Source organism: Chiroxiphia lanceolata, chromosome 6 (assembly GCF_009829145.1).
Source record: "Chiroxiphia lanceolata isolate bChiLan1 chromosome 6, bChiLan1.pri, whole genome shotgun sequence".
In the NCBI taxonomy this organism is placed as follows: domain Eukaryota; kingdom Metazoa; phylum Chordata; class Aves; order Passeriformes; family Pipridae; genus Chiroxiphia; species Chiroxiphia lanceolata.
The window spans coordinates 47,158,899-47,183,303 of record NC_045642.1 but is presented as its reverse complement, the minus strand read 5'-3'; the positions used below and the strand labels follow the sequence as shown (position 1 = coordinate 47,183,303).

The window sequence follows — 24,405 nt, the reverse complement described above, 5'->3', positions numbered from 1 at the left end:
TCATTTTAATACCACTTAAACATATATGGGCATGTGTGTGGATTATTTTTTTGCCATAAGGAGAAAATTACAGAATGTGCCCAGTAGGAAGAAAGGATTCTTCAAAAGGAGGTTCAGAGAGGTATCTTCTTTCTTCTTGGTATAAATGGAGACATCTGAGAGCATTTATTTTCAAGTGAAGTGGCATTTCATAGGCTTTTTAAATGGAGCACAGCATCAATAATTCTTTAACTGTTCTGACTTGTGAAGTGGTTTATTTCCCTTGTCTTAAGTTTTCTCCCTGTTTTAGAGAGTGGAAGGGCTATGATGTCTGTTGTGCTGAAAAACACCTAAAAGCCAAAGCATTTGCTCTTTTTCCCTGTGCTGGGGTGCAGAGTTCAGTGCTGGTGCTGGAACAGCAGAGCAGTTGTGTGCGCCGTACCAAACACTCGCTGGACAAAAAGTACTTCTGGTGTGATCCGAATTCAGGAACAAGCTTTCTGAGCCCTTCTGCTGACATACTTTCTTCTTCAACACACCTGATCTTAAACAAGAAACATTACCCAAACAGAACACAAAATGTGCTTTGAAGGTTTTTAATGGAATTTAAAGTAAAACTTTTCTTACACAGATGTTTTCTTGTTACAGTAAAAAAAATGTAAAATTGCTCAAACTTACAAACTTGGAAAATTAGAGACATTTCAAGTATGCAATCAACCTTGTTTTATGAAAACAATGTATATTCAAAGTCCAAAATGCATTAATCTTTTCTAGCATCCTGTACCCTGGTGGTTAATCTTCCTTTCCATTACTGTCCAGAGGAGGCAAAGGTCAGTCCCAGGTTGTATCATATTCATTCACTGAGGGAGAAGACAAAAACAATTCCCATAAGTAACAATTCTCCCACCCTGTAAAGATGATTTGAGAACTGATCTGTGCCCTACTCCTGTAGTGGTTAAAACCTTTGCAGATGCGTAGTTGGAGTGAAAGCTCATGTGACTTGAAGATCTTTAAGACAGGCCCATAGCTGCAGCTTTGGGAAGTTTGCTACTAATTTATGAAATCATGGACAGATGACAGGAAGCAGCAGCTCTGCCAGAAACACTCAAAGAAACAGCTGAACTTAGTGTGGAAAAGACAGCTTGGACACAAGATAAAACAATGGTAAATGAGGAGCTGATGTTGGATTTTCAGCTTTATTCAAATATAACTCAGGAAACAAACCATGTCCAGGTCAGGATTCCAGTGACTCTGCCCTATCTTAGCTGCAGGCCACTTGTTGATCAGGATTGCAACACATTAGTTAATGTTTGTATTACTAAAACCAAACAGTACAGAGATGTCTTATAAAGAAAGATGCCTATTCTTCATACAGTTCATCACACACACATTACTTCTGTAAGTAAAACTACATTAGAGACATCAAAATATACTTTTTATTTTTTCGTGTTAGGTTTAAAGTGTCTCTCACCTGGTTTGAGTTCGAGTCCATTTCAAGGCATGGCGTGGAGGTACAGCAACAGTGGGATGGTAGAAAGTGCAGTCTGGTCTTGTACACTGGGTATTAAACCTACAATGCTAAAAAGAAAACATTTCAGAAGGGGCTACTCGAGGCTGGCTGCCTGAACTCCTGAGCCAGCTGAGCTACCCTGGCTACAGGTGAGTTTGTATTGCTGTGTGACACATCTGACCAATACCTGAACCCACAGCTACATCCACCAGAGCAATCAGCTCAACCCAAGGACAAGAAAATCTGTTCTAAAAAGTATCAGTTATTTACTGGATGCTCCAAAACTGCCACTGCACTGACAGGTGGAGGTTCCTCTGCTTTCAAGGGTTTACAGAGTTCAGTTTGAATTGACCTGTGTGTTCAAGCTGGGAGCATGACATAGCATTATGTGAGGAGCAGGAAAAGCCAGAGGATCTGGCTGATAATAACTGGGCACAGAGTCCTGGGGACCCCAGGCACGTCAGCATTGCTAGGGCTTGAAAAAGCACTAAACTTCCAAGTGTAAGAAAATGCAGGGACACAATTCTATAAAAGTACCAGAGTAATAGACTCTTGTACTGTATCAACTACACTGACAGACTTCAGGGTACTGGGCAATCTTTAAAGTTGTTGTATACTGCAGCACACCTGAAGGAAGAGTCAAAAGTCTTGACTGTCCTTCCACAGAGGCTACAGGACGTCCCCCTCCCCAGCCTCCAGCATCCTGGCTGGGCATATTTTCACAAGAGCTATGGCCTGTTCAAAGCTCCCCAGCAGCATCTGTTAGAAAGGTTATTTAAAAATATAATTTTCCAAATTCTTTAAGTCACTGTTTTTGCATATTCTGCTTCTGAGCTAAAGTTAAAATGTCAAAAGTAAAAGCAAAAAGTGTGAAATCCTAATGACATTTCTTGTCCCAAAGTAGCACATTTCAAGTCTTTTCCTAGAAAGAAAAGGAAGAGAGAGGACATAAATCTTACTTTTGGGTGGTAAAATGGACATTCCATTTTCTTACAAGCAGGAAAAAACTTGCACAGTGGACTACTGGAGGATATGGGCAGTGCAGGCAGGGGTGCTAATAGGAGAAACAAAAAGAACAGGAAGTGAGCCTGGATCAGAATAAATTGCCTTTTTAAGACAGCTCCACACAACCTTAAATATATCAATATTTCTGCGAGAAATTATGTTCTATAATACACCAAACTTCTGCAAGAAATACGGACGGTGTATCACAGTGCAGGGAGTGGATCTCACCCTGGAGCAAACTATCAAGTAATCATTTAACTTGGTTCTTCCCCCATTTCAGGACAGAAGGTACCATGGTCAAGGCAAAACTTCCAACAAATTCTGGTAGGTAGAGAATCTCAGATGTTAAATTTAGACAGCAGCAAGCCTGTTAGAGGTTCAGTTGACTGGACTGAAAAGCACAGGCACTGCACTTCCCAGGAATACAGAGGAGCTGCTGGAAATGATACAGAAGACAAGCACATTGTACTTGGCAAAGTAACAAAACTGCATTGTACTGTGACTGTGGGCTAAATTATTTCCAAAAGATCATGTGGTAAAGGCCCTGCACCTTGGCACTGTTCAAAGGCTCAGCAATACCAACCCATAATCCAAACACAGCTATTGCCTTCACCGGGTAACCTCACCCCTGAAAGTCACCTCATTATTACACCAACTTAACTCCTACACTGGCATTAAAGAAAAAAATGTCCAAAGACAGAAGCCTCTGTTTTCAGCTTGTCACAAGCCTGTGGCACAACATGTGTCCAATTTAAGAAACAAATTTGAATAAAACTGCAGTGCTGGCTAATCCCTTCAGAGAAATGGACAACTTGTGCAAGTCACCACTTTGGCCTTGCACAGACTTCATAAGGACTCTTCCATAAGGGTGTTGAGGGATTTTTCTGAAAACAAGTTTTGCAGTAACAATGGATTATTATTCTTCATCTAGCACTAAGAGGTGAAAGAAAATTTAGTCAAATCAAGTAAAAAATTATTTTTTCACCAATGTCAGTTTCTGTTACCAAAAATACTGTTTTGCCTTCAGCATTTTCATTTAAAGCTCAGAAAACAAGACATGCTCACCTGGTTTAGGACATGGATGGGGGGTTCGTCGACTGGCGTGAGTGTAAGGACAGTCTGGCTTAGTGCACTTTGCATCGTATTTACAGTTTGGATGGATGAACAAACATTTATCAGCAAATTTGCAGTTAGGAAAAACTCTGGAGAGAAAAGAAATTGAGTCAAAAGCTCGTATTTGGAGCAAAACCCCCAAACATCTGTTGCACATGAAAGCCAGAACACCAGAGAAAGGCAGAACTACAACAGGGCTCGGGCACATGTTAGTCCTCCCAAAGCAGGGCATGCGGGTGTCGTGTATGAGCTGTACAAAAACAGATCTGAACTGTTTCCCTGTGGACACTCTTTATATGCAATAAACAACTGAACTACCTCAGTCTCATTAGAGTTTGGTCCCAAGGTACTTGTTACAAGCTAAGAGCAGCACTGTGAAATCAGACTTCCCAGGGAGGGTGGCAAAATTTCCTGAGTAATACGGTTCATTCCCTGAAAGTGTTATTTTGAATTTAGTTACACCAGATTTCAAAAGAAAATTCAAATGTCTGCATAAATGAAATTACCCAACCAGGTAACAGTTATCCCAAAAGAGACACTGTTTTTGTAGACTGTTGCTGCTTGTGAAAGGGAAGTCAAAGGCACAGGGCACATTCATGAGTTCACCTTTGCTTTCAAATTTAAAGAAACCAATCACAGCATTACTATGTAATGGTACCTCAACGTTCAAAAGCACTGTGACAGCTGACAGAGCCTGTTATTTTACAACACTAATTCCTGCATCTTGAAGCAGCCTCTACACTAAACTAAAGCTTTCTTCTGCAGGAGCACAGCTGCCATCCCTGTGTTCTGGCACGTGGGAGATGGGTGGAAATCAGAAGCAATTACAGTGTGACAATCGAGTTCTGGTCCCACCCCGACAAGACTTGCACTGCCTTGGAATATTTACTAACACAGAACAGAAATTTGCAGCACCAGAATAAAAATCAAAATAGCATGTCAAGTGGATGACCTTTGTACTACTCACTTGCAAGGTAGTGTGGGGTGATGGTACACACATTCATCTCCATTTTTACAGGCAGGCCAGTACTTGCAGCGCTCGAGCACCTTCTCCTGTTTTTGCAGCATATTTAACTCTTCCATGTCCACTAGGATAGCAAGGAAAAAAAAAAGGAAACAAGCTGGGACCTTTATGATTCTATATGCAATTTGGTGTAAGCAATAACCGAAATTCATGGTACTTCCTGTTCTCTCTCTTAATCAAAAAAGTCATGACAGTAAAAGTTTATGTACAATCATATTATCTGAAGAAAATTTCTAAAACCTTAAAGTGAAAAGAGTCATAATATTGGACTGACAGCTGCCTTTTGGTGATAAAAGATCAAATTTACACTGTTTACAAGCAAAATAAATATTCTTCACAAATCCAAATTGACTCAGACAAGACAAAGACTCTTCAACTGAACCTGAGTTATGACTGTTCTGCTGAGCCATGAGTTCATGCTTCCCTTCTCCAAGATAATTTTGCTTCAGAAAATTATTTCAAGAGATAAAAGTTAAAAATCAATTTTTACACAAATCAGATTTATTAGTATGGGGGCACATTGTGAAAATAGAACCACTTTCATGTGATTTGTTCAGAAACTTCAGTTACACCCAGACTCCAATCCAAAAAGTATTTTAAGAAATTCCAAGCTGAAACATTTCTTACCTGCACTACTCTTACTGGAACCTGAGATTTTGACTTTCTCCTGTTTAACACTACTTGTAAAACCTCATTCTGCAAATTCAGGCAATTGTGTGTAGAATGTTGCTTTTGTCTTATTTTCCCAAATCTGCCTTAATCTTTGGCTTTTCAAAGCTTTCCAGGACTGCTAGACTTCTCTATCCAATCTTTTTATTGATAGAAATTGCTCCAGCTTCATTCTATCCTCAGCCTCATTTATGCCTTCTCCTTGCCAAGCAATGCCATCCTGCTGTACAACCACGCTGGGTTGTACAGATCACTTCCACGTGGATCTGGTTCCAGGTGAACTTCAGTCACATCCGTGCTACTTACATAGGAATCCTTAACAGAGATAGGACTGTATCAGCAACAGTCTCCTCTACCAAACAGCTTCAGTCAGGAGTACAAAAGAGAGTACACGTGTAAAAGCATGGATCTGCAAGGAAATACTCTAATGTCCATTTCCTTGTACTAGTAAAAATGGGCCAATGGATATACAGCATTCCTTTCTTCTTTAAGACTGCCTGATACATGTAGTACTTCTGCAGCCAGGGGGACTGAAGGCACATGGACTTAAAAGATCTTTTGCTGCAATTGCATTACACATTTACAGCTGGATCCATGAAATTTAAGGGTTCTCAGTACAATATCAAATACTATTCTTTATTTAGTTCAGAAAATTTGGACACATTGCTACTCTGGAAAATAAAGATCTTCATTTTCATAAGAAAGCCAAGTAAAAAACATGAATCCAAGCATGGCTTTTAGGCAAGTATTCAACAGGCCTATGACAAAACAGTAGCCTCTGTGATTTTCATCACCATGTCAGCATTCCAAACAATTCAGAGGTATGGTTCAGCAAGCAATTTCCCATGTTATTCAAAAGAAATGCATAAAGAGAATATAGAAGCCTCCAAGTAAAGTCATGCACTGTAAGTTCTACTTTTAAAGATTATTTTAAAGATTATAGCCACTGGACTCTACCAACACCTTCCACTTAACAGGCTCCTTTTGATGTCACAAATCTGGAGAAAAACCTTAATACCATCTGACATATTCCTGAAAGTTCAAGACATGTCAAAATGTTCACTGTAACATCTCCTGTCCATCAGCATGGAGACAAACCATGAGTCAGCCAGAAGTGCAGATGTCTGGCAATGAAGACCAACTCTATTTGCAAAAGAAATAAGCCAAATGCTACCAATACTGAGATGTGGGTATATGTACAACCTACGTGTTGTATTGCTCTCATGTACCAAGATAAAGGCTTCTAAGGAGATGGTCCCACTGAACCACCACATTTCATTTGCATAAAGAATGTTCTAATTTGAAGAATAAACACCATTGCTTTGGTTTCTTAAGAATGATGTATCAAAGAGTTGTAGCCATGATCAAACCACCACATCAGTGTCAGATCCTGTCAGTAAAGATAATTACCATCAGAGTCCTCCAACTGCCTGGTTACAGTTTGTGTTTGCTGTGCTCGAAGGCCTTTTAATCCTTTGCCAGCACATATGTCTTGGGTAACTGGCTTTAATCCTTCCATTAGACACATATCTTCCTCTTCCTGATCAGAAAGGTATCCTGGTGGACTGGGCACACCATCCAGTGTCACAATGAACTTGGGACTAGCAGGCTTCTCTGGTTGTGCAAGCTGGTCTCTATCAAACAAAAAAACGTAGTAAATTTAGATTTTCTGACTCCAGAGGTTTGAGTGAATGTGAGCTGTACTAGTAACTAACAGTAGTACAAACTTACCTATGGGGAGTCAAGCAGTAACAGACCTTATTTTAATACTACTGATACAGGTACACTTCAGCTTGTTGCATTCTGCTCAACAGATAGATCCAAAAGCTCATTTACAAGCACAGTTAAATAAAGGAGATTAATCTTGTGGAATTTACAGTTTTGAGACAAAAGAAAAGTGAGAGTAAGTGTAAGTACCATTCTTGGAATCACAAACCCTTTAACACAGAAAACAGGTATCTCCTCAAAATTATTGAACAGTACATTAGGAAACGGTGGGTGTAAAAGTTTTTAGAACTAGGAGGAGAGAATGAAATAGTGACACTGTGAACTTTGACACTCAATCTGACTGAAAGGTGAGCCTAGCCTACTGTCCTGGATCTGACAGCAGTCAGTGTAGATAGGAGGGAGTATAAAAACAGGGGACACATACATTTTCTCCAGCCTTTCACTATGCCATCCATTTCACCTGAGGGATTTCTTCAAAAACACGTGATTCTAACTATTTGGAGAACTGTGGAGTTCTCATCTTTGACAAACAGTGATGGGATAAACTTTGCTTCTCTATGAAATGAGGCTAAAAGCAACTACAGTGTAGAATGTCCTTAAGAAGAGAGAAAACCAACACATTAAAAACATCATTAGCTAGAACTCTGAAATTCAAGCAGTTAGAAACTGACCTATTCATATGCAAAAATTTACCACTCTCCTCTAGCACCAAGTTTTCAACTGTGACATTATCAGGTTTTTTGGGTTTGCCGGCTCACTGTTGTTTTTGTTTTTAACTAACACATACTGTTTAAAGCCACTCATGGAAAGGAAACAGCAACAGTTTCTCAAACACAGCAGCCTTCTTTGATGAAGTACATGGGTTGTTCTGAGTGATTTTAACTCTTAACAGGTAAGACTGTTTTTAATCAGGAACTTTGTTTGAAGCTGACGTGAACTTTAAACTTCTCTTGGTTAAACTCACCAGTAAGGAGCTTTAAATCATCATCCAGGATTCACCAAACTCAATACTGTGTTAAAAGATGTTTCCTTAAGATATGTAATCTCTGGGTCAAACTAAAGACAATTTAAGCAAAATAATTACTTGACTAAGATTTCAGAAATCAGAACAGCTATGACAAAAGAGCAGGACTTTTCAGTTCCTTCCTCTTCTTTCTTGAAAACCAAGGACATGCTCAAACTACAGTTGACCTTGGGATTATATTCAATTTAGAACGACTTCTGGGAGGTTTTTTGCCCCTGCTTTTTTATCTCTGCTATTCAATGTCAGTCCATTTTCCATGATTTCATGGCTCCTGACTGGACTGGCAAAGCACAAGTACAGCAAATGACTCCATCTAAACCATGAACAAGCACTTTGACTATTAACAGTCCCAAATGAAGTAACTTTTTACCGTGTCTGTATTAGACGTCCTGAGTGAGCTCGTACTGCCTCTGTGCCCTTCTTTCCCAATTGCTGGTTCTGTGTCGCTATTTCCTCAGATAACTTGGGCTTCTTCAGGATAAATGACCTAGTATCTGCATGGACCATAGATTCTGCATCACAGTAATCTGAATTGGGAGAAAAATTACATAGAAGAGAAAAAAGTAAGGTTGTAGTTTTACTCTTACCTTATAGCATATTTTTAATACGAATTTACACAGCCAATAAACTAATTTTGGGGGTTTTTTACATTTCTTCATAGTAGCTTCCAGAAAATATTTTCACTTCCTTGCTAATTCCATAGAGGAGGATCAACAAAAGCCATGGGTCATATTAGGCCAGCCTAGGAAATTCTATTAAAGAACAGTTGTGCTGAAACAGCATTGAAGGGGGTCCACCCCCCCCAAATCTCTCATGCTTTGAACACCTACTGATATAACGCTTTCACTCCTTAGAGATGTAGAAACTAAAAAATGCTAGAAATCAGTATAATTAAATGAAAAGGAAATTATATCTTAACATTCGCTGGCCAACAGTATTAAATTTGAAAATAAAGGATCACAAGACTTAACCTTGAGTCACTTGCAAGGTATCTTCAATCATGGGTTCAATCTGAAGCCGAGAAGAGAGCTCCTTTTGTTCAAGTCCTAAAAAAACCAGCAATAAGAAGCATATTTTACTGCATGTCAACATGAAACTATATTTTAGAGAACTGAGGCACACTCTAATTCTTTTGATTTAAAAACCCTCAAAACTTCAACAACAAAAACCTCCACACTTATAACAAAAAAAAAAAGCAAGCCATTCTCATTATGATGAACTCCTTTCTCATTGTTTCAGAAACAGTAACATGGCAAAATCTAAGTACTGAAAGATGCTACTCTTTACCACAGTCACTGTTCAGTACAAACTAGGTCTGTGGGCATGGCAACTTATGAAGGTCAAGTTCTTTCTCCTCATTTGTAGAGGAGTTGACCATTCAGAGAACACACATGGGAGAGCAACTAACAACAAGAGACCACTCTGTGGTCTTAAAAGAGGTGAAACAAATCAGAGCAGCACTGTTCTACATTTGAGCTGTGGTTTGAAGAAATTCCTTTTGCTTTCTGTAGATTTCCTAAGCAAGTTGTCATTTCCATTTCACTGGCAAAAGGGTGAAAATATTCAGCGTGTACATTAATTCAAAGGCTAATAAAGCATGTTCTTACATACTTTAGAGATGCAATTTCAACTATTTTACATTGGCAGAAAGATTCCAAATATGTCTATATGAGAAATAAGAGACTGAAAAAATACATTTTTTTAAGTAATGTTTACCATTCCTTAAGAATGACATGAGATAATATAATAAAAATCTTACTTGACCCAAATTTTACTCCACAATCTAAATATCTAAGCACACAGAAAGTATAAACTATGTTCTACATTATTTTTCCACTGCCTTAATCTATGATTCCTTGTGACTAACAGACAAACATCCCTTCCTTTCTTTGTAACAAAATCATGCTGAAAAGACACTAAGACTGCCTTTAAATGTTATACCATTTTTCTTCTGGAGCATCAAAACAGAAGTAAAAAACAAAGCTGACACAGTTAGCCTGGTATGAGCTGTCCCGTAAGAGCAAATACAGTACTCCTATATTTAAACTAAAAAATAAAACATTAGAACTATTTGTGTGGAAACCATGTGTTGGAAAGAATCTTTCAATACTTCATATGCTGTAAAATTGTTCCAAATACTGTAGAGTATCTTAACTCTCCCGTAAGCTTTGTGACAGAATTATTTCTAAAAGATACTAAGGAAAATACGCAAAGGTTGGGGAAAAGAGAAGTTATCCCAATATAAATGGTTATGCTTCTGTGTGTTTGTGTGTGTATATATAGAGAGATATAGATATGTATCTATCTGACAGCCATGCTTTAGAAAGCTGCTTGGTTTTCAGGGCAGTTCTGCGTGCAACTTTTGGTGTGGACTTAAAAATTAAAAGCATTTCTTTTCTCTGCTTAGCCTTTGTAAAATGACATTCCCTGGTATAAATTTTTAAAGAATATTATCAGATGACCTTGAATTCCTTCAACTGTCTGCTCCTTTGGCTCTTCTACTTGAAGCTGAGAACTCAGAACAGGCAATCTGTTTTGCACATGAATTACTTCTAACTGAGATTCTTCTGGGCTAATTCGAGTTCTTGGTGCAACTGGAACAGTCTGTTTCTGTGGAACTTTAAATAAAAAAACAATGGCAAATCATTTACATACTATCCAATCACACAACAGTACTGTTTTTATATATGGTGCTAAAATAACTAATAAATTCCTACACACGTGCACACACACATATGGGAAATCCCAAGCATCTGTATCCATAAAAAGCATCTTCAGCTACCTCTAAAATCCTTAGTGTGCAAACACATTGGTGCATGTGCACAGAGCCCCCTGTGAGTAGCATCTCAGAACACCTACCTACTTCTAAGAAAAAACAACATGAGAAGGATTAAAGTGACATCAGCAAAGTACTTGTTCATTCACTTCTACATATAATTAATGTGGTATTTTTTAATAGTTTTGAAATCACTTTTCATCCTACTTTTCATACAAACAATCATGGATTATCAATGTGCCTCTTCACATGATGCCAGCTACTCTATGCTAAGGTGTTTGCAAATAGAACATAAAACTTAAAGACAGCAGAATCATAGAATCATTTAGGTTGGAAAAGACCCTTAAGATCACCAAGTACAACCATAAACCTAGTCTGCCACTGCCAAGTGCACCACTGAACCATGTCCCTAAGTGGGACCTCTGTTAAATACCTCCAGGGGTGGTGACTCCACCACTTCCCCAGGCAGTCATTTCCAGTGCTTTGCAACTCTTTTCGTGAAAGTAATTTTCCTAATATCCAATCTAAACCTTCCCTGGCACAACTTTAGGCCATTTCCCCTTGTCCTATCACTTGTTACTTGGGAAAAGAGATTGACCCCTACCTCACTACAACCTCCTTTCAGGTAGATCTAAGCCTCCTTTCAGGTAGTTGTAGCATGGAATTCGAGGGTAGAAGGGTGACAGGTTGACTTCTTTACTGGTTGTGAGAAGCTAAGCATACTCTTCCCTTGGCTGAATATCAGATCAGCTCAATTTCTGACAGAAATAACTAAAAGGTACTGCTCAGTACTAGATTCATTCTTTATGAACTTACTGTTTTGTTTTAACTATGTGTTTTAAACTAGCTAACTTCCATATTCCATTCAAAACACTTAGAAAAATAGGTGAAATATTACCTCTGAAGTGGAAGAACCTGCATGATACTTCAGATAAAATTCACAAATCACCTCAGTATTAAATGACAAATTGGTGCTTTTTGGTCTCTCCACTAAAATATTCTCACGTTGGCAAGTCAAACTACAAGATCACCACTATTAAAAAAATCAATAGTTTTAATTAATTTAAAATCTTCTGGCTATGTCTCATTTGCTGCTGTATTGCTGTGTACACAGGAAAGAGCTTCCTGCATCACCTCAAAACACCATTTCTTACAGTTAGTTGGCAGAATCTGAAAAAGAGCAGGCAAGAGATTGTGGAAAGCTTTCAGTCTTGCTTCAGGTAGTATAAAAGTCATGGTTTAGGTAGTTAGTGAATGCTCCTTCCCTGGCAAGATGCAATGCTTCCTGCTGGCAATGCTAGGTGTATTAACACCCAAAGAAATGAAAGCACACGAGACAACAGCTGGATTTGCCCTTCTTCAGCAGAAGATTTGCCATTCAGCCAGGAGACTGAATGCCTACACACAGACAACTGCTCAGTTGCTGTGTCAACTGCAACTCAATGCCTAAAATCACTGAACTATAATTGCTGCCTTGCTGTTAAAGGACAATATACCCTGATAAACATCAGTCACATGTTCCTCATTAGTTTGCACTTTTATCACATATATCCAATACACTTTCATTTTTTTGCTACTTGGCTTTTTCATCCTCCCATCTCAGAAGAAAGGAGGAGAGTGCAGAAAGTGACAAAAGATAAAGTAAATAGCTCAAACCACCTACCTAATTCTCATGACTTTCCTCTTGGCAACTACTCTGGCACTTCCATTTTGTAACTATTCACTTTACAGAGTCACTGTCTTGATTAATACATTTTAAATAACTCTTTCCTCCCTTGTTTATGCTTTCATAATTCATCACTGAAGATCAATGTAATGTTCACAGGACATGGTAAACCCCTCACACGTATCACTGATGTGCTATTTAGCACTCTGTCATCTCTAAGCACAATCTTTAGCTTGGATTTATACAGCAGAGCCTGGAAATATTATAGCTTAGCACAAAAAAAAAAAAAGGTAATTACCAGTGGAATAATTGGTTGTTTTTGTAACTGATTCCTGCGCTTCAGAGATTGCTTTCAGTATTAAATTCTTATTGGCCTGTTTTGAAGGTGGCAATGAAGGTCTAAAGGAAATAAAAAAATAATTAATTGCACATAAATTGTACAGTAACGAAATCTGTTTTAACGAAATGTTAAAGACAGGTATTTCAACAGGTTAGCACAGGCATAATACTGATAGAAACGATAATTAAAAAATATTTTATCCAAATCTGTTTTCAGTTTGTTAATCTATTCTCTGAGTGGATGGGTTTCCACAAAATGCTCTCAAGAATGGAAGTCCAGATGTGTGATTTCATGTCACAGCTTAAGCTGCTGTAAAATCATGCTGCATCTGAAAGGTACACACTCTGCCATTCATTTCCTCCCACCTCTGCCCATCGCACATCTGTTGCTATGTTTGTGATGGCACCAATAATTACATCCAGAGAAGTAAGATCCAGCTGAAAACTGACTCTATCAAAAATATATTAGCTGTAATAAAAGGCTTTCTGCTTGTCTTTAACATCAACAATGAGGAAGCTTAAATCAGATAAATGTGCTGTGGCACTGAAGCTCAATTCAATACAGTGTATTAGCTTAAAACAAACCTTACACAGGCTAGCACTGTAGGTCAGTAGCACCATCTCTTCTCTAGTTTAAGTGTTCTTTCTCTATTGTTGAAAATCAGATACAAACAATTGATGTACTTGGACTGACAGATGACACTGAGACAGAATTAGGGAGCAAAAAAAAAGGAAAAATCTCTCAAGTCTATTTGAAAAGTCATAATCACCTTAAAGAACAAGAGATAACCAGTTTGAAAACTACTCCTGAAACAAAATCAAAGCAAGCAAAACTTCTGAAAAATTATTTTACCACAATAAATACCTAGTCTGAAACATGCCAACGTTAATTAATGTTCTTTTGCCAGTAAACTTTACAAAATAATGTAAAAATTCACACTCCATTGCAGCTTATGTGCAATGAAAAAAACAGGTTAGAAAATCAGAGGTGAAAGTGTGGTAGAAACAAGCATCTTACCCACAGAGTTGTGAGACAGTACAAAAAATATTAAAATGGCTTACTGAACTGTGTCTGTCAATTTTCGAAAGTGCAAACAGGTTTCCCCCACTTCCACTTTCTAAGTTTTGTTCATTAAATTCATTCTTGAAACCTCACAAAACCACTGAGATCTGAAATACCTTCTTTCTGGCTTTGCAGGCACAGACACACTGCTGGAAATGCTTCCTGTTCGCAATCCATATTCTTCCTCTTCCTCCTCATCTTCCCCTTCATTACAGAACTTTTTCACTTTCACTACTGAGCTTACAACAGGCAACCGTCTCTTCCTGGAGCTTTCTTCCTACAACAAACAGAGCAGCCAAAACAGTTCATTCAGCATAAACCATGCATCAATAAACCAGCAAAGAAAACATTGCAATTCTACCCACAGCCAGGAGATGGAGACCTTCCATCCCAATTGCACGAGCCTAGGACTAGGTGCTGTCTGCAAATACAAGTAACTGCACTGGATAATATGAAAATCAGACACATTTACACAAACATCTCATTTAAAATGTAACTGTAAATAACATTTAGGAAAAAGAGAAGAAAAAAATCTTTTAAGTACAGACAAATTATCCAACACCTACAGAAAATCAGGGTTTTCCAAAGAAATTCATACTACCCTTCAAGATGAACCTGTTGAAAGTCTGAGAGAAGTGAAATCAGTATAAATTACTTTCTCCTCTGTATCAAGTCTAATTTCAGAGAAGTGTAAGGATTCATTTCTAGCAAGCTGACATATTCCAAAGGATGCTAAGCGCTATACACAGTCAGGATGGTCCAGCTTCCGCACTGCAAGGTCCTTATTCTGTCTGTCCTGGACATTATCCGTAGAATAGTAATAGAAGAAAAACATCACAAGACCTTTTTCTAACATTTCCAAGGAGAGATGTGACTGTCATTTAAACAAACCACTATTTTCTCATTTTCACCTCCCCATTCTTAGAAACAAAGACGGTCTCTAACCCTCTATCTTTGTAGAGCATTCTAGATTTCCAAATAAAATTCATTGTCCTTTATACATAAATAAGTAAGATAGAGCAAAGACACAGAACTGTACAAGCAGCAATAAACACAGAGGCACTTGCAATACAAGGTATGTAAAATCCGTGCTTCATTACAACAGTAGCACCCATAAAAATTTTCATTCTCCTCAAAAGAGGCTCTTACTTTAATCACATGGATAGTCTTAAAACTATCAGCTAGGACTATCACCCTGCCAGGCTTAGCCTGGCCTCCAAAGCATGTAGGGCAGCAATCATTTTTTAGTTTATCCTTGTGCAACATCCATCCCAAAGAATTCTTAACTGACATGGTTCTAAATAGTATAATAACCCTAAAACCCAACCTCTCTGGGGTTTAGAGGTTAATAAATAGTATCCCAAAAATCCTGATTTTCAGAATTGTGTAAAGCTGGGGGTATACATAGCACTGAGAGAAGATCATGCTGTTTCAATGATCTAAATATCAGAATTATTATTTCTGATTCATCACATGCAACTTAACAACGTGCTAACCCATTAGTCCCACTAAGTATGACATGCAGATGTACATGGTAATTAACTCTGAGATGCAGCAAGCTATCAGGTGATGATGTCAAACTATGAAATCTGGTTTTATCAGTGGACCCAAAGGATGAAATCTCAAACCTACTGGTACCAGTGGCAGAAGTCTTTTGATTTCTTGGAGGTGAAGATTTTCCTGGAAGTGTATATAGTAAGTTAGGTTCCTGGTAGGAATAAAATTGTTATAGTTTAGATCATACTAACCTCACCGCCTACTTTATCTGCAATGAGTTTGGAGGTGGGTCTGTGCCCTTCTGCTAAGCTTCCAAATGCTTCAGGATTGCACAGCTGGCCTGTTTCCAAAGACCTGCAGCTTTGTGTGTCCAACTGCCTGCTCCCCTGCAAGTTGCCTTGTTGTGACAGTCTGGGCATGTGTGCATTGCCATCTGCACTCCTGATGGCTGGTGGTCGGTAGATCTCCGCGGAGGGACGAGAAGAACCATAAGTTACAGTTACAAGAGGCTTCTTCCTTGACAAAGGATTCTCCTGCACGAAGTTTAGGTCTTCGTCAATCAGGTCATCTGGTTCAGGTTTAATGTCAATTACAGCTTCAGAAGGTGACAATTCCCTCAAAGGCTTGACTGTAGATGTTAAGTGGGATGCAGAGCCATCTTCACAAGACTGCCTGATAAAATAAGAAATTGCCAACTATTATCTGCAAGTCAAGTCCTGGAAAACGAGAACCGTCTTTTAATTAAAGCCAGCAGGGAAGAATCATTAAGGTATAATTGTTTATATAAATCTAACACAATAATCAATATTTTTAGTTTGGTTAATTAATTTAAGCCCATCTGTTGCTTAAAGAACTGAATTCTGATTTAATGTTTTTCATCCAACAAATTGCAGCGATGCTTTACTCTTCAAAACTGCTTTGATCTTTCCAAGTGTCTGTACTCTTCAAAATGGCTACTACATTCACACAACTACTGATGTCTGAGTGTTAGTAAGTAATCAGCAGCCTTACCGTGAAGAAGCATTTCTCTGCTCCTGAGAGCTCGTTGTAACTCTTGAATCATTTCTTTCAGTCCGAGTGCTGGAAACTGCAAGAGGTGGCAAGATATTCTCACGCCTCCTGTCATCACTCACACAGGAAGTGCTTTTGCTGGAAGGCAGGTTGCTTTCAAAGATACTGGATTCTGAAGATTTTACACTAGTTGGTTCTGTGGAGACAGGTACCTTTCATTTTTATATTAAAATACAGCAATACAGATTTTGCAATAAATGTAGCTAAGAAACTGCAAACAAGGCATTGCACAGACCTGAAAATATAACAAGTTGAAAACATCAGCAAGAAACACAGAGAAATAAATTCTGGACTCATGAAGAAATTCTTTACCTCAAAATATAAAGCAATTTTCTAAAAAGTCTGGACCCAAAAGACCATATAAATCAAAAATTAACAAAAGAGCCAAGATCTTTTTGAAACTCATTAAACACGCAACACTACATAGAAAAGATAAAACTATACTTACCAGTAGTCACAGATCGCAGCTTATCCAAAACACCATGGAGCCTGAAAGAGAGGACAGGGAAGGAAGCAAAAGAGAAAAAGGAGAAATACAGAATTTTAATTTACATTCAGAATAATCATCTTTCAGAAAACAACTGCCTTCCCCCCCCCATAACAAGCACCTCATTTATCTAAGACTACACTTTGCATCAACCTTAAAAGAGAGGACTTAAGTATCTTGCCTCCAGTGTGTCTTAGACATGCAAGTAGAGTGTTCATCACATCATCTACTCTTGGCATTTGGTTGGTTTACATAATCAAAGCCAGTACTTTCCACTTTTCACTAAAATCAATGGACTTAAGTGTCAAAAGGAGTGATGCAAAAAACTTAAGTTAGAAGCCTAAAGCATGGCCTAAAATTTTACTTTGTATACAAAACTTTATTTACACAGCAGAGTTAAATGTAGTTGTAAGTATAAATCCAAACAATATACAACTCATACCACTTAACATTCTCAGGATTCTTCCAGCATGCTTTGTATATACCAACAACATTCTCTAAGCATTTCATTGAGGTGTCAAATTTGCCCTTTGCCTGTGAAAAAGGCACCAAGCTGAAGTAATAAAAAAAATCAGAAAGCTATAAAATAATAAGCCTGCTTAAAAATCAAAACATTACAGCAAGAAGAAAGAAAAAAATTCCCAACACTTAAATGTGTATCTTAATTGGAGTTCAAACCTGATCATGGGCACGTCCATAATTTAGACTGAGTATTAGAAAGCAGCTAAAGAACAAAAACATATTGAAAACTGGGAGAAGTAAGACAACATGTGAATATAATGAAGGCTTACACTCATCCTCCTTGTGAGTTTTCACTAGAACACTCATCAGCTGACCTCTGGTGACGCGTATCAGCTTTCACACTGACCTCAGGACAACTGTGAGCCGACTCTTGGTTCAGAGTAAGAAGTTGTGGCCAACCAATAGGATTGCCAGGTCTGTCATACAACTGCTGTGAGACTTTTGCCAGATGACCCCAAATTACCAACTACAGCGACAAACCAAGGAAGGCAGACCTTGCTGTGTACTGTATTTAGCCACTGTTTAAGAAAGCAAACATTCTGGATTGCCCTTAGGAAAAATAAAGGCATATGAAGCTCCCAACCACAATGCTATTTAATACTTTGTCACCAGTTCCCTCACAGTTTATTGCATAGGTTTCATCTTGTCTTCTTTTCCATTCTTCTTTTAACCATTACCTACTTTGGTACTGGACAGAGCACTCTGACACTGAATTTGTATTTATATATATTATGTGGATACTGAATTAGGATTAAAACAGTAATTACGTTTGGAATTTAAGCAGGAGTCAAAACCAGCTGGTGGTATAATATCTACATAGTCAATATGCACTTTTAAATACACATATATAAAATAATCTTGATTTCTCTGCTGAAATTTGCTTTCTCTACATATTTGTTATTTTTTCAATAAAGTTTTAGCTTCATTTACAAAGCCATAAAAGTGTTTTCTTCTATACATTATTCTGTTATTTTTTACTGTATATCAGGACTCAGTCAAAACCCCAGTACTGGAGTTACCCTCATCCACTTGTAAACTTCACTGATTTGTCTGATTCCCAAAACTGCTAAAAGAAAGACAACTTCATGACTTCTTAATACAGTGAAACCCAAAAGCTTTGCCTAGGCAGGCCACAAAAGGAAGCAAAGAACATAAATGTACTTTTTTAAAAGGGGTGCACGCTTAATTGTACTTCTCAATTATATTTTTGACAAATGTCAGGAAAAAATTGAAAACTGTGTAAGTAAGCTCAGATTATATCCACTCAAATAACACTATCACATGGAAATCCATCAGTTTAGATAGTTAATACAGTGAATTGTAATAGCTGACACTAATTTTCATTTTTTGTTACTTTTATGGTTTCATAACACTCAACTTGTAAAATGTTTCCCTCTGCTGTTTTATAACAAAAGCTCATAGGAACTAATCACATTGAAGAAATACTGAAAGTGATTGCAACCTACCAGTATGAAAATTTCAAAGGGAATAAACTGAAAAAGCAGGGAAAAAAAAGTAGTATTTCTCTCACCTACACAAAAGAAAATAAAGTTTCTTAAAGCTGTATTAGGTAGAAGACTCAAATGATTAACTTGAAAAAATACACAACTCTGAAAGCAACAAAAATCTCTAGAGTCAAATGTCTGTTTGGATCCTCTGAAACATGGGAGTTCATGACAGGTTTATACTGTAAACCAAATCCAGTATTAGAAAACCCATGAGGAATATAATGGCTAATGTTGTCATGCAACAAAGAATAAATTAACCTACACTGTAAGGAGTTGAGAGTAAGTTGAACTGTTGCTAACTTCTCCTGCTCACAGTAATTCTGCGGTTCTACTTTTTGTTTGTAGAGTTGGGTGGTGGTAATAAACAAATAGCCTGAGAGGTGGGAATACCTAAGCATTTGGTGCTAAGCCTTGTCAAAGACAGTACACAGAATTAGATCCAAAGCTCATCTGTCCTGATATAGTAATTCCCACTGCACTATTAACATAAAAGCAAACAAGTTTGTCTTTTACATCCAACTACAGTGAATAACACTCCCATGCTTTGAGAGTGGGCTTTGCAGGAATAAATTTTTTCAAGTCAACATACAGCCCTTGCTTACCTGAGCACTTAATTCACAAATCTGACTGGATTATAAGCAAACAAAAAATGAAAGTCCTCCAGTTCCTTGCCATTTCATTATCACCTCAATAGCCTAACTGCTGATGGAGTAAGACTACTTATTAAACCTGCAAAGTGTAAATTTTGATTAATGCAAAGTACATCATGAGAAGATAAGTAACTTTTTTAGTGGTCAGGTTTCACTTCTAGAAAGCATTCCTGACTACTGAAGAAGTGCAACAAGTAGCTTGCAAACATACCAGACAGTAAACCTGACAGTGTTGTTCCCAAGGAAAAGGGAAAGGTCTTCTGTCATCTGCTCTTGACTCTTCTTATTGGCCACCATAACCATAATATAATCAGGAAGCTCTTCATCTAATAGATAGAGAAATATGTTGGTTTGAAGTATAACAAATCACAGAAGAGATAGCAAACACTTTTAAACATGTGACCAGATTTTTTTTCCAGTTTTACTACAAAGAAAACACTCTGTAGGTAGAGGATTAGGTAAGCAAATTAACAAGACTTCCATTTCCTCTGAGGGTGAATACAAGTTTCATCTACAAATGAGGAATGATCATGAACTTCACAAGTGCATGATAAGTTGAAGATAAAAGTATTTAAAAAGTGAGTAAACAGAATAGAAAAAAGGACAAGATAAAAAAGAGTCACTCTGCTGTCTATATCCTTTTACTTGAATACTAAAAACATCCACAATTTTCATCACTTCAAACGTCACCAAATATAGCACATTACCCTTGTCAAATTTCCTTTAGTTACAAAACCCAACCAAAAAAATATCCATTTCTGATACGTGCATTAAACAAATCAAAATGGTATTAACAGATTCTCTACCTACAAAAACAGAACACACCCAAATCCCAGCAACCTTGAGGGTGAATCTCCAGTCCCCTAACATATGCAATTTTATACACAGTGAGAAATCCATTCCCTTGCTGGACTGCTCATTCAGGGTATACCTACCCAACACAATGGATGGGAGAGTGTTTAGAATCCAACATTAACACATGAAGGGTTTGGGGAGTTTGCTATTTGGCTTTTTCCTTTGGCCTAGCTCTGGTCTCTGTTTGAGGCCTGTTAGGTGCAATTGCTGCTCAAAGGCATTAGGTGTGCTTCCTGAGCACGGACATCAATTTAGTTTATCAAACACCTCATGCTCTCCAATACCACATCCTTGACACGAACATAACAATAGTGAGTGAAGACAGTTGGGAAATACACTTCAAATTGTGAATTTGAACTAAGACACCAATACAGTTCATTTCATCAATTTAAGTCAGTACGCAAGACTAAAAACATCTAAAAAATGAAAAATAGAAATCAAAACCCAAATGAAAGAACTGCCTTTCTTCTATGTCTACGTAAATAATTTATGTTTACCCTAGACTATAGAAATAACATTCATACATTGCACCTGCATGCCACTTCTGCTACTTGTCCCAAGAGAACACATTCCTAGCTTAAACCATATCTTCTTTTTGGTCTTTTTTGGGGGGGCTTGTTTTTGTTGTTGCTGCTGCTTTGGGTTTGGTGTTTTTCTAAATGCAAACTACAAGTTCCCCAAGATGGATTAATACTCAGACCTAGGAACTCAGAACGAATTTTATTTATTGGCTAAGCTAATTTTAAACTTGATAAGTTCTTCAGGTGGTTCAACATATGATAAAGTTTCAACATGTCTTGTTGTAGAAGACTTTTCAAAAGAAAAGAACTAGCAGTTACAGAAAGAAACAAAAGCATGGTTCTTGTGCAGAGGCTAGAATGAGGGAGAACCAATTTTTACCAGTTAACTAAAAGAAGAAATGGAGAGCTTTTGAAAAACATTACTTGAAAAGCTGTCCAAAATACTCTAGTCAAGAAAAAAAAAAAAGTGAAAAATTACATAAATTTGGAAACAGTGGTTTAAAAACAAAAAAAGAGGAAAAGGCAAGTCAGACATGGCAATAAAGAATATAAAGTTATTTAAAGAAGTCCATAAGCTGACTGAGAAGAAACTGCAGACACTGAATGTTGACCCTGGGAATACAGGAAACCCGTCCTCTGAATACAGGAAACAGAAGGAAAACAAAGAAAGAATAATCAGTCACAGCTGAAATCTAAGATTGCTAGTATTCTAAGAGCATCTTACTATTACAGATAAGAAAGATCTTTTTTCAGAGACGCAGGAAAAACAGACAAAGAATCCAGGACTGAGAAACTGAAACCCAGAATGATGGTAAAAAAAAGAAAAAAAAACAACCACCAAAAATGAGTTTCTGAAAATGAGAAGCTTTGAAACAATGAAAAAATTCTAAACACAGTTCCTTAGCACCAACTGAGCCCTGAATGTCAGCTTGCAGGTAACTTCCTTCTATAGAGTCACTACATTTTTCCATAAATACAGTGCCTCCCTTGAAACAGGAGGGAAGATGAATTTAGGATCAAACTACAAACTCTGAACTTGGCCCTGCAACTCACAGGATCTCTAAACTATGCTCTCAATTTCTTTCCTTCACCTGAAAGCCAAGAAGTATCAGAGACAACAACAAGGCAGTTGCAGGACTACGGTATTCTGTTTCCTACAAAACACTGTGTTGTTACCAACTTTTTGAAGTGCAATATCCATCTAATCCTGGATTCAGAAAAAACAAACGCACAAGAAAACCACAGACATTCACACTGCTCATCTCTCTCCTCACGAGCCAAAATAAAATGTCCCCCTGTCTCTAAGACCCAGATACATGTATTTCATCCACATTAGTTCAACATAGCTCTGTCGTCCCCTTAACAGTCAAGTTTTACATTTTGAAGATTTGTCCCACATGACGAGGCCTTTTCATTTCCTAAAACAGTCTGTCTTTGTCCCCTCTCCTAATTTTGACAAATATTTCACCCCACATTCAAGAGGCTGTTAAAAAGGCATCTAAGAAAGAGTGACTCTATCTCAGAGTGGTCAAAGCTAACTGCTGCTATATTTGCAAGAGCCTTGCTTTATATAATGTTTCACCTAGTGCTTCAAAGACATTTTCTTAAATATTCACAACATTCATCCACATCATACTTTGTTTTTCTTTCAAATCCCTTGCCACCATTTCTCCTTTAAAGGGGAGATTGTTGGACTGACTTCTCAGTTAATTTCCTTTTAGTTCTTCACATATTGATATCCATGTACTGCTTCTCTTATGCTTAGACTGTACATTTTTGTTTGTCTTTTGGTTTCATACTATTCCAGCACTTCAGATAACTCTTCTCATGCTTAAGGTTTCTGTATGCAGTAACACAAGTAATAATAAGTTTCCATTAACTATCTGATTTTTTGCTATGTAACTACAATGGCCTGGAGAAGATTGCTAAACACATGACAAAACTTACCAACATAAGCCCCAAGCTCCTGCAATTTTCCTTTTATAGCACCCTAAAAAATAATGAAATAGCATTTAAGGGATGGATCAACAAAATATTTCTAACTGCAATGAGGTGGGAGGCTTAACAAAGTTTTTCTTATTAAGTGTTTGAACACATTGGTTTAACATGTTAACTTTTCCTATTCTCCCCTGCTCATGGTAGAGACGTTATAACTGTGAGAGACTGACAGCAGAATAATCGGAACTGCCAAGAATCTCACACTCTCTAACATATTTCCTACACACCAGTTCTGGTGCTTCCAGACAACCTCTAAATCCCTGCTATCCTTTTTCAAGCAGAGACCATCCGGACTCGTAAGGTGCAAAGAAAACGGATCCCGGATGGTTTGACAAAAAGTCACTCCCGGCTCAGCAAGGAAACGGAAACCTGACGGGCTTTCCAAACTGCGACTGCCGAGCGGGAGCAGCTGCCAGGCCCCGCCGGTGCCGGGGCTCGCACCCGGCCGGGCTGTGCCTCTGCCGGGCAGCGCCGGGCCTGGGCCGGGCGGGCTCTGCAGCTCCGGGGCACAGACGGCACCCGGCAGCTGCCCGCTGGGGTACGGGCGGACCCGACTCTGCTTCCCAGAAAAAGGACTGTCCTGCTCCCACCCCTCCCCGAGAGCCCCCAGGGCCGCTCGGCGCCGGGAGCTCTGAGGGGAGCCCGGCGCCTCAGCCCCCGCCCGGGCCTGCCCCACAAGCGGGGCCGGGCTGCTGCCGCGGGCGGAGGGAGTGGCCCGGCTGCCTCTGCCTCACCCGGATCTTGCGGCTGATCTCGGTGCCGATCTCCATGGTGGCTCCGAGCGCCCCCGGCCCGCTCCCGCTCCCGCTCCCGCTCCCCCGGCTCCGCTCCCGCCGCCCCCCGCGCGGGTTCCGAGCGCCGCTCGAGCACCGCACGGCCTCCGCCGGCGGCGCCCCCTGGCGGGCGGAGGCGGCACCGCCCCGGGACTGCGGGACGTGCGAGACCCGGCCTGGAGTAACGGGAATAAAGGCGTCTGTCTCGCTGCTGTGCTTCCAAACAGCTGCGTGCCAGAGGATCTGCTCGTCATTACCCGAGGGACACACTCGGCTTTTTTAAAGTTGCCTCTTTTCCTTCGTTCCAGGTTTTTATAAAGTCCTGTCACGTGGCTTAGGGGAAGCGAATGCCTTAACACCAGCTACAAGGTTATTTTAATGTTAATGCTCTCTCTTAAGGACTACACAAATTGAAGATTTCAATAGTTATTTGCTAAAAAACAAATAAATTACGGTATAGCAATACACACGGTATCCAAGTAACTGTTAATGCCACACTACAGCTATATAATAAAAGGATTTTAGCACTGAATTTTAATTTTGTGATCCCACAGTAGACTGATAAGCCTTAAAACAACATGCCTTTTTTTTTTCCTAAGAAAAAGGTTGCCAGGTGCCCATCAAAGC

The 24,405-nt window shown here is 38.8% G+C and overlaps 1 protein-coding gene across 2 annotated transcripts; it reads right to left on the bottom strand.

The window, feature by feature from the left end:
• Positions 1 to 561: 561 nt before the first annotated feature.
• Positions 562 to 23,853, bottom strand: ZC3H14 (zinc finger CCCH-type containing 14). Of its 2 annotated transcripts, none has more exons than XM_032691470.1 (17): positions 23,740 to 23,853; positions 22,955 to 22,997; positions 19,843 to 19,957; positions 16,913 to 16,953; positions 16,405 to 16,600; positions 15,645 to 16,065; positions 14,013 to 14,173; positions 12,793 to 12,893; positions 10,515 to 10,670; positions 9,024 to 9,098; positions 8,423 to 8,579; positions 6,711 to 6,934; positions 4,575 to 4,695; positions 3,560 to 3,696; positions 2,449 to 2,543; positions 1,451 to 1,557; positions 562 to 839 (listed from the first exon to the last, which is right to left on the bottom strand). In XM_032691470.1, exons 1-17 carry the CDS (start codon positions 23,773 to 23,775, stop codon positions 833 to 835), a joined length of 2,193 nt encoding a protein of 730 aa, XP_032547361.1. In that variant the 5' UTR covers positions 23,776 to 23,853; the 3' UTR covers positions 562 to 832. The 2 variants fall into 2 exon arrangements, with proteins under 2 accessions (XP_032547361.1, XP_032547362.1); XM_032691471.1 differs by lacking the exon at positions 23,740 to 23,853 and adding an exon at positions 23,233 to 23,335.
• Between the last annotated feature and the right edge of the window lie 552 nt (positions 23,854 to 24,405).